This window comes from Dendropsophus ebraccatus, chromosome 6 (assembly GCF_027789765.1).
Source record: "Dendropsophus ebraccatus isolate aDenEbr1 chromosome 6, aDenEbr1.pat, whole genome shotgun sequence".
NCBI lineage: Eukaryota > Metazoa > Chordata > Amphibia > Anura > Hylidae > Dendropsophus > Dendropsophus ebraccatus.
Genome location: NC_091459.1, coordinates 148,460,857 through 148,471,001, shown reverse-complemented (window position 1 = coordinate 148,471,001; position 10,145 = coordinate 148,460,857). Strand labels below are relative to the sequence as shown.

The 10,145-nt window shown below is 41.1% G+C and overlaps 1 protein-coding gene across 1 annotated transcript; it reads right to left on the bottom strand.

Annotated features, from left to right (window-relative positions):
• Positions 1–6,691: 6,691 nt before the first annotated feature.
• On the bottom strand, positions 6,692–7,633 carry LOC138795350 (olfactory receptor 13C2-like). The gene has a single exon (XM_069974338.1). The coding sequence runs from the start codon at positions 7,631–7,633 to the stop codon at positions 6,692–6,694; it is 942 nt and encodes a 313-aa protein (XP_069830439.1).
• Between the last annotated feature and the right edge of the window lie 2,512 nt (positions 7,634–10,145).

The following is a 10,145-nucleotide window of genomic DNA, read 5'->3' as shown; positions in this document are numbered from 1 at the left end:
TTTATCCAAAGAAAGTAATATTCTAACTTCTCCATATACTTTATATTGTATCGGTGTCATAGCCAGCTGATATCTAAGGAAATGTTGTTGCTTCCAAGTATTCAGAGACTAGCGGCCATTCTGACCATTCTGTATCCAACCAGTGCGTAATACAGCTGAAATATACAAATATAGAGAATACGCTGATATGTATCTGAGGTTGTGTATCATTAGCAATGTCACTAGCTGGATCTGCTGGATACAATATATAGCGAAACCACCAATAATTTAAGAATTTGGCCTTTTAGATGTTGGTGGAGAAATGTGCAGATGGTGATTCTGGGGCTGATTGAGGTTTGAATGATCAGGGCAGCAGGAGCGGGACCGGGACCTCCGGCACTTGGGCAATGCTACCATAGTGATAAAATTAGAGATGAGCAAAGCTAACACAGCAAATTATTGCCCAATTCATTATAAAATAGCAGAACACGGTGGCCGCAATGACAGCCGCACATTTTGGCATGTTATAGTGACTGGGCGGGTGCAAAGTGTTATCCATAATCACTGGCAGCCGTCCAGTCATCTAACTTGCTTGCCCAGCCGTGACCCCTCCCCCTCAACACGACATAGGCTGACTGCTTATGAGAGAATCGGATCTTCCAGTTACAAAGTGACAGTAAAAGCAACAAGGAGAGAGGAAGTGGAGGAGCAGCAATGGGAGAGTTGTTGTAGTACTGGAGAGATGGGTTACCGGAGAGTTTGATTACTGGGGAGTCATTAGTGAAGAGTTGGATGATTGGAGAGTTGTAGCAGTGCAGAGTTGTAGTAATGGAGAGTTGTATTAGTGCCGAGTCGTAGTGAGGGAGAGTCGTAGTAGTGCAGAGTTCTAGTAATGGAGAGTTGTATTAGTGTCGAGTCGTAGTGAGGGAGAGTCGTAGTAGTGCAGAGTTCTAGTAATGGAGAGTTGTAGTAGTGGAAAGTCGTAGTAGGGCACAGTTGGAGTACTGTAAATCACAAGTTAAATAAAAAAATACACAACACATTTAAATCCATTCCAAATCCTGTACAATAAAGCATTTAACCCCTTCCGTTCCCACTGCAAATCCCCGAAATGCAAAAAACACATTGTGAACCCAGCCTTACACAGAAGACACCAAAGGTGCTCAGTAAACCTTGTACATATGGCCACAAATTGTTGGAGTACTTGTGCTCTGACACACACAAAAAGAACATCTGTATTAGGGATGAGTACTGGCTGGTGACCCGGGTGGACCCTTGTTCTTTTAGAAAATGACAAAAAGTGAGCTTTTCCCAACATTGGTTAGGGATGCCAAAGTCAAATTCTACCATGAGCTTTTGCGCAGTTGGTTATTTGAGACATCCCAGCAACAAGACCTGCCTGCGCCCCCAATAAGGAAGACCTTAGCCACTCGACAACCAAGATTTCTGGTGGAGGAGTGAGGTGCAGCACTAGCCACGGTAGCCAGTTGAGCTTTCAGTCACTTATGAGTGACTTTCTCAAGCCAGCAGAGTAAGAAACCTGACAGCCCCACAATCAACTCTCCATGCGGCGGGATTCATCCGTGGAGTCCAAGTCCTGGCACTTGTGCCAATGAATCTTACCATGCATATCCAATTTTTCCAGGAAACCCATGGTGATTAATAGAGATGACCGAACATGCCTGTCCAAGCTTGGTGCTCGTTCGAGTATTAGGGTACACGATGGTGCTCGTTAGTCAGATGAGCTTCTCACGATACTCGAGACAATGGCTTCCCCCGCTTCTAGCATGTTTGTCGGCTTTTTTTTAGCAAATCAACATGCAGGGGAGCATTCTATTCTAGTCAGCTTTCTCAAATATACTATAAGGAGTGGACGTGGATGTCTGCTATCTGTCAGGTACTGGGCCCATTTGAGGAGTCAACACAGATGGTCAGCGGCGATGCAGCCATCATCAGCGTCACTATCCCGCTGCTGTGTCTGCTGAAAACCTCACTGCTCAGCCTGAAGTCACAGACTTTGCCCTTGTCTCAGGAGATGGGGAAAGAAAATACGTCACTTGATACGCCACACCCTGCACACAGACCAGACCCTCACGTCTGTTTCTCGCGTATTGGCGAAGGAGGAAGAGGAGCAGACTGTTGTCAAGATTAAAGATGGTAGTTATGCTCAATCCTTATTATCTGTTGAGCGTGTATGGGCTGAAGGAGGAGGATATGGAGAGTCAGCTTATTGAGCAGAAGGAATTCTTGCGTGTTGGGAGTCACATGGCTGCCTTTCCTGTGACCATCACGTGCAAAATATTTTTGCCAACAAAGATTACTGGGTGTTCACCCTCCTGGACCCCCATTACAAGCAGAATATGAGAGTCAATTAATATGAACAGGCCCTGGTGCAGAAGCTTAAATTTTACTTCTCATCTGACACCACTAGCGCCAGAGGATGTAGTTCTGTGGGCCAAAAAGCGGGAGAGAGAAGGGGAGCCGGCTGCTTGTGAAGAACTGGAAGGGGAACACTCTCCAAGACCTTTGACAGTTTCATGTCACCCCAGCACGACTATGTCACCTGTCCCCAGTCTAGACAGAGTAGGGGGAAGCCTTCAGGAAGATGGTGAGGTAGTACTTTGGTGGCATCATTATTGATAAGCGTACATAACTGTCAACTGACAGCGCTAACAGGCTAAAAGGAACTGACAGTGAAAATGCAGCATGGCCATAGTGATGCTTTAGAACATCTTCACATTCTTGCATATTAACAGCTATCCATTTCAAGGGCCACAAAATCAATTTTTGTTTTAGGGTACAAACCCACTTTGCTGCGTGAATCAGTCTTTATTGGCTTTATACAATTGTTCTGCGTTAAAATACGCAATCGCGTATTTTTGAAGCGTGAAGCTACATGCGTTTTTCGCACAGGTTGTTAACAACTGATGCTTTGCTAACAACAAGCTTCACGCTTCAAAAATACGCAATTGCGTATTTTAACGCAGAACAATCGTATAAAGCCAACCTGCGTTTTGCCTGCTCATTTTTACGACTGATTCACGCAGCAAATACGTCAAGTGGGTTTGTACCCTAAAGGTCGAAAAAGGCACTGTTTAGTAGGCAGAATCAATCAGGCCGGTAGAGGCGGTAGTAGTGTTTTTTCCCCATCAAATTGAATTTAAATTTGCCTTCTGTTAGATACTCTTTAGGGTGCCTTCACACGTACCGGATCCACAGTGGATTTCATGCTACAAGTTTGCAGCATTGCAGCACTGATTGGCTGAATGGGAGCGAGGGGAGCTTGACACAGCAGCAACGACGAGCCGGTAATGTATGCCTGCGGGCGGCCGGGGTAAATTACTTTTTAAATTAGTTTTTTTTTATAGATAATAATGAGAAAACATAAAAAATGTATAACTATTTATATTTCCATTGGGACTCAAACCAGAGCAAAACCTACTGCAGGTCTCTAGACAGGTGACTTAGGGCCCTTTTACACAGAAAGATTATCTGACAGATTATCTGCCAAAGATTTGAAGCCAAAGCCAGGACTGGATTTGAAAAGAGGAGAAATCTCAGGCTTTCCTTTATGACCTGGTCTCTGTTTATAGTCTGTTCCTGGTTTTGGCTTCAAATCTTTGGCAGATAATCTGTCAGAAAATCTTTCTGTGTAAAAGGGCCCTTACCCTTAGACCACCACTCCAACACAGGTTAGGTGGTTTATCTATAATTGATTGCAGATCAGTCCTCTGTTGGCAGATACTTGCTTACCGTGTGAGTTAGTAGGAGGCCGGGCAGCATTAATTATTCATGAAGAAGAGGGAGGAGGAAGCAGTGGTGAGGAGTGCAGCAGAAACACTAGGCCACAACTCCTCTTTGACTCTTCATTACAGTAAGAGACCTGAGATTGTGCATAATCCATTCCACAGATAAATTACCAAAAGGCACCATGCTCACTAGGGGACTGCTAACTACAGCACATTGTCAGCACCTCAGGTAGGGCCCGGGTGCTGACAGATTCCCTTTAACCCTTTGAGGACCAAACCCAAAATGACCCAGTGGACGGCGCAAATTTTCATTTTTGTGTTTTCTTTTTTTTTCCTCCTTCCATTTTAAGAGCTCTAGCACTTTAATTTTTCAATCTACAGGGCCATGTGAGGGCTTGTTTTTTACAGGAATAGTTGTACTTTGTAATGGCGTCTTTCATTCTACCATAACATGTATGATGGAACCCCAAATATATTATTTATGAAGATATAAATTGGTGAAGTTGTAAAAAAGAATGCAATATGGTAACGTTTGGGGGGTTCCTGTGTCTATGTAATGCACTATATGGTAATAGCGACATGATACCGTTACTCTATAGGTCAGCCCGAACACAACCATATGCAGGTTTACACAGATTCTCTAAAGTTTATATATATATATATATATATATATATATATACACATATATATATATATTTTTTATTTATTTATTTATTTATTTATTTTTTATAAAATCCTTAAAAAAAATTTATTAATAAAATGGGCCTATTGTGACGCTTATAACGGTTTTATTTTTTCTGCCATGATCTCTAATTTTTATTAATACCATATTTGTGAAGATCGGACGTTTTGATCGCTTTTTAGGAATTTTTTTTTTTACATGTAATGTAACAAAAAGTTGGTAATCCTGGCATTTTTTTCCCTCTTTTCATCTACGCTGTTCGCCGTTAGTGATGTCACTTTGTATATTTTAATGGATCGGACAATTACGCACACTACGGTATATTATATATTTATCTATTTTTATATGTTTTATTTATATAATGGGAAAGGGGGGTGATTTAAACTTTTATTGGGGGAGGGGCTTTGGGGTACTTATAAAGACATTTTTATTTTAATTTTTTTTACACATTTTAAGTCCCCTTGGGGGACTTTTACATTCAACACTTGGATTCAACACACTGATCATTGGCGTAGGCATAGCATTGATCAGTGTAATAGTCGTTCTGCAGAAAGCCGATCGGACTGCACGGAGGCAGGTAAGAGACCTGTCACTTACACTTAAGCCTTGCGGTCGCGGCTTTTAAGGGGTTAATGACATGCTGCAGCGCGATTGCTGCATCCTGTCATTAACGGTGAGGACCGGGCTGCTCACCGCAGCTGGCCCCCACCTGCTATGAAGCACGCTCCGCTCTGGAGCACGCTTCATAGCTCAGGACGTACCGGTACGGTCAGGGTCGTCTGGCGACAGACTTCCAAGGCGTACCGGTATGTCCTTAGTCGTCCAGGGGTTAAACATTACTCTATATTAAATTGTGTAACCAAATACAAGAACTAATCATGGTCCTAAGACCAGGCACGTTAGCTTGAACATTGCTGAAAGCACACTAAAGTTTTCACAAAAAGGGCAATACTGCCCAGAGGGGGTCACTTTTTGGCCAGATACTTGTGGGTCTCCATGACCTTTTAAATCCATGTGCCAAACATTTCTACTGCCCCTTGGGTATGGTCATCCACTGACTTATGGCATCTTGGCTGACCTGGATCACTAGGAATATCCGTAAGCCCCACATGAAGTTGGCCTCTACGGTAGTGTGGGTGGAAAAATTGTAGGCTGTTGGTGAGGGTGACACCCCAAAAATGGTCTTGTGGAGGGTGTCAAAGTAGACATAACCATTGTTTCAGTTATCCTCATGGCGGCAGTGGAAGTGGTACTAGATTTGGCAACCACTACATTCTGGACTGGTGTGGCCGCTGAGGAGACAGGAGCTACCCTAGATAGTAGCCGGGCAGGGATCCATTGCACACATATACCCTCTGGTGTTGGGAGTAACGTCCTCCTCCAACTCTTCTGATGTTAATGAGGCAGGAGGTCTGGGAGGTGACACTCCAGGATCTTTTATCTTTTGGGCCCTTCATAGGTGTATACTCCACCTCTTCTACAGATTTTAGGTTGTGGAGATACTCAGGGAGGTAATCCTACTTCACTGATCCCCGACTCACAAACAGGGTTCATTGATGCCTTTTATCTTTTAGGAACCCCAAACCACTATGCAGGTCAAACTCCACTGCCAGTGCTTCTCTTCTTTCAGGAGTAGTTTCCCCCGGCTCTGGTGTTCTCAGTTGTCTCCTCACATCCCACTCCTGTTGTTTCTTAGTCTCGGCTCCAATGGTTCATGTACAGCCCTGCCTGTAGCCTGATGCCTGTAGTATTCTCGGGCATGTCAGGTGTGGCTTTTGTGGGAGCCCCTCAGGGTGCTGCTCTGTGCTTACCATGCTGACTGCTTCTGTGCTCTCTTCTCCCACTAAGGCAGGGCCAAGATCTCTCCTTCAGACTTCAGGCTCCCCTAAAATGTCAGCACTGTGTGGACGCCAAATTTTCTGCCAGTAAACTTCAGATCCCGAGTGGCAGTTGGTAGAGAAGTTTGGTTCTGGTCTTCCCCTGAGGGGGGCAGGTCTTTATTATTCTCGCGCTTTGAACGAATCTGCTACACTATATTAAAGGCCAGTGGCCGTCAATAGGGAGAGACTTTGAGCAGTTATTATACTCATAAAAGTGATTAGAGATAATCTTATGCTCATGCCACTGTCCTAAAACCTTTTAAACTATAATTTTTTTACAGACACAATACAAAACTTGGCCAAAAGTTTGGTTTATTAATGACATATTCAGTTCACTCATCTCTAGTCACCACCTATTAAGCAGCTTTAGTTACACAATTTTAATGTAGTTTACGAGGTCTTACGACATTGTGTTAGATATAGAACTCCTAGTCAAGATTTTCCGAAAACCTTCTTTCACATCATTATTCCTCAGGCTGTAGATTACAGGATTTAACACAGGAGTAAAAACAGCATAAATTAGAGCAATATATTTCAGATAAGTGGAAAAAGTTTTTGTCTGTCCCATGTACATGGTCATAATTGTACCAAAAAATATCAGCACCACAGTGAGGTGGGAGGCGCAGGTGGAGAAAGCCTTGGATCTACCATTGACTGAACGGATTTTCATTATAGAAATAATGATACAGATATAAGACACCACAATAAAGATTAGAGGTAATATTAATGTGAAAAAACATACGGCAACTGAAATTATCCTATAGAAGGAGAGGTCACCGCACGCCACCTCCAGAAGAGCCAAGATCTCACAAGCAAAATGGTTCAATGTGTTCTCTCTGCAGAATATAAGAGGTCTCACCATGGTCGGGACAGTTGATACAATGAAGCTTCCCGGCCACATAATAACAGTGATGGATCCACAAAGCCTCCAACTCATAATGGTGGTGTAACGTAAGGGGGAGCATATAGCGATATACCGGTCATAGGCCATCACCGCCAGCAGGACGCATTCAGTTTCTGCTAGAAACACCAACATGTTCATCTGTGTGAGACAACCGATGAGGGAAATCCTTCTGTTCTTGGAAAAAAGATCCAACAGCAATTTGGGAACAGTGGTCAAAGGACAACACAAATCCTTAAAAGACAGATTGCAGAGGAAATAATACATAGGAGTGTGTAACTTAGGGGTGAGGAGAACGGTGACGATCAGGAAGCCGTTCCCCAGGATGGTCAGAATATAAAGGACAAAAAACAGGATGAAAAGTAAAACACAGGTCTGAAAATTCTCAGAAAACCCAATGAGGACTAAATGTTTAATAAATGTGTAATTTCTAAGCTCCATGTTACATATCACATCATATTGTCCACAGGCCTGTGATATATACAGAAGAAGGGGATGGTCCTAAATACATCCGACGATAATAACCCAGTGCAATATGATGAATAGAACAACCATAAACATATTTACTATAATAGTAACAATCCAGTCTAGTTATACCTATAGCATGTCACTGTCATTGATGTAATGTTTGATGAGCAACAAGAAAAAATAATTAAAAAAAACCCAGCCATTGTTTTAGATTTTTCTCCCAATGTCCCAAGTGTTTAGTGAGACAGGAAAACAAAATGGCCGGCTGTCTGAAGGCCAAGATTAGCCTTATAGGGAAGGGATTACATTACTATATAACACCTATAAATGAAATCCTGTAGTTTCTCGTGTATGGCTATGTTTACACAATGCAAAAAAGGATAAGGCGGGCGCTTTTTCTAGTTAAAAATACATCTGTTATTGTCACAATGTAATTGACTTTTATGCAATGCATTGCAATTAATGGAATGATGGACGTCCAATGCACACAGTGTATAAAATAATGGACGTTGTCTGCACAGACGTCAAAATAATGATCATGACAATTATTTTCGGATGTCTTTTGCAAGCACCGGCCGTTATTTTTTATTTGTTCACACACAGTTTTTCTTTTTTCACCGTCCTTTCAGCTATTTTACTATTAAATTAAATGGACTTTTCACTGAAAGACAATGGGCGGTAAGTCCCCCTGAACTAGAATAATGTAGCAACAGCCGTCATTGTACTGACAGGGCGGCCAAACAGCGAAATTACGGACATCCTTTTAAATTTAAAATAACAGATGTCATTTTAAAAGGAGAGGGAAAAAACATTGTGTGAAAATAGCCTCTACCAGACATAGCTACATATATAGACAACCCTTTTATCTACTATATTGTCATTCTCAGTCAATTTCACAATTACATCCTATTGTGTTTTCAGAATAGTCAAATTAATGCTGGGTGCTGTTGTTATATATATATTATTTATTTATTTATTTTTCCTATTTGAATATGAAACTGTGGCTGAACCTATGTGGACAAATACTGTAGGTTGTTATAATTTATTTATATTAGTTCCCTTTCTATGCTTTCTAATGCAGGTAAGATGCACATTGCACTCTGTTTCTGTCCTGTCTCACCTTTGCTGTTGTTTTGGATAACTGGCAACAAAATATATATGAGGTCACTACAAAACTCCCTCCACAGTATATATAAAAAAAAACTTTTTATGTATGTATTTCAGTAGATCAATGAAAATCAGTCTCTGAAACAAATTGCCAAATCCTTCAGATACATCAAACAGTTACAGATGTGTCCAGCCTTACCTTTCCCTTAGATAAATTCAGAAAAGTAATGTCGCTTTATTTGAGTGCACTTCTTTATATACCAGTTTCCACATCTCCTCTCATAGACCTACATAGTGTTCACATATCTTTAACTTTCCTTGAAAAATGTGTAACCTTATAACAGGGATCACTAAGCATATTTAGTTTACAAATAAGAAGAGAGTGGCAACATCTGTAGAAAAGTCTTAAAAGATCTTATTATAGATGATACCCCTGTTAGATATTCCCAAACATATCAGTGTGTGGTGTGAGATGTGCTTCCCTGGAAGACACTTTATTCCATTTCTGGTAGACTTGTAGAGAGACTAAGAAAGTGTTGACCGCTCATGTGAACTTACTGGACATAAAATGACCTTACTCTGGAAAGAAAAAAAACATACATACCCTCTATGATATAAGTAGGAAAGTGTATGAATAACACCTGGAGGTTGGAGAATCTCTCGGGCTTGACCCTCAGCAGATACTTTGTCCAATAATGTGAATACTTAGGAAATATTTATCTTCAGTAATTATATCATATTATGTACTGTATATAGGGCCATGTCTTTGTACTGGATATACTATATGGTATATGTCATGTACTGGATATAGGACCTTGTTTCTTTTCTGGTAATCAAAAAATTATTTCAATCGATAATTTATGTTTAAAAGTCAAGAAGAAGAACACAGCAGCAGTATTATCCCAACAGTGACTCTCAGGAGCTGCCTGTCAGAGTCTATGGCCAGTAATGCCTCATTGAGCATATTCTATTCTGATTCTTCTATTTATCCTTTTTATATGTTATAGAGTACTTTATAACATACTGTACCTTATTAGAGATAATCCCAGATGTAATTCCACCCAATGTCTCCAGGTAGTCGCTGGCAACGCTCTATACGCACAACAATTATTTCTATTCATTAAATATTCAATTCTAAATGTATTTATCCAAAGCTTCTCTATATACTTTATATTGTATCGGTGTCATAGCCAGCTGATATCTAAGGAAATGTTGTTGCTTCCAAGTATTCAGTGACTAGCGGCCATTCTGACCATTCTGTATCCAACCAGTGCGTAATACAGCTGAAATATACAAATATAGAGGATATGCTGATATGTATCTGAGGTTGTGTATCATTAGCAATGTCACTAGCTGGATCTGCTGGATACAATATATA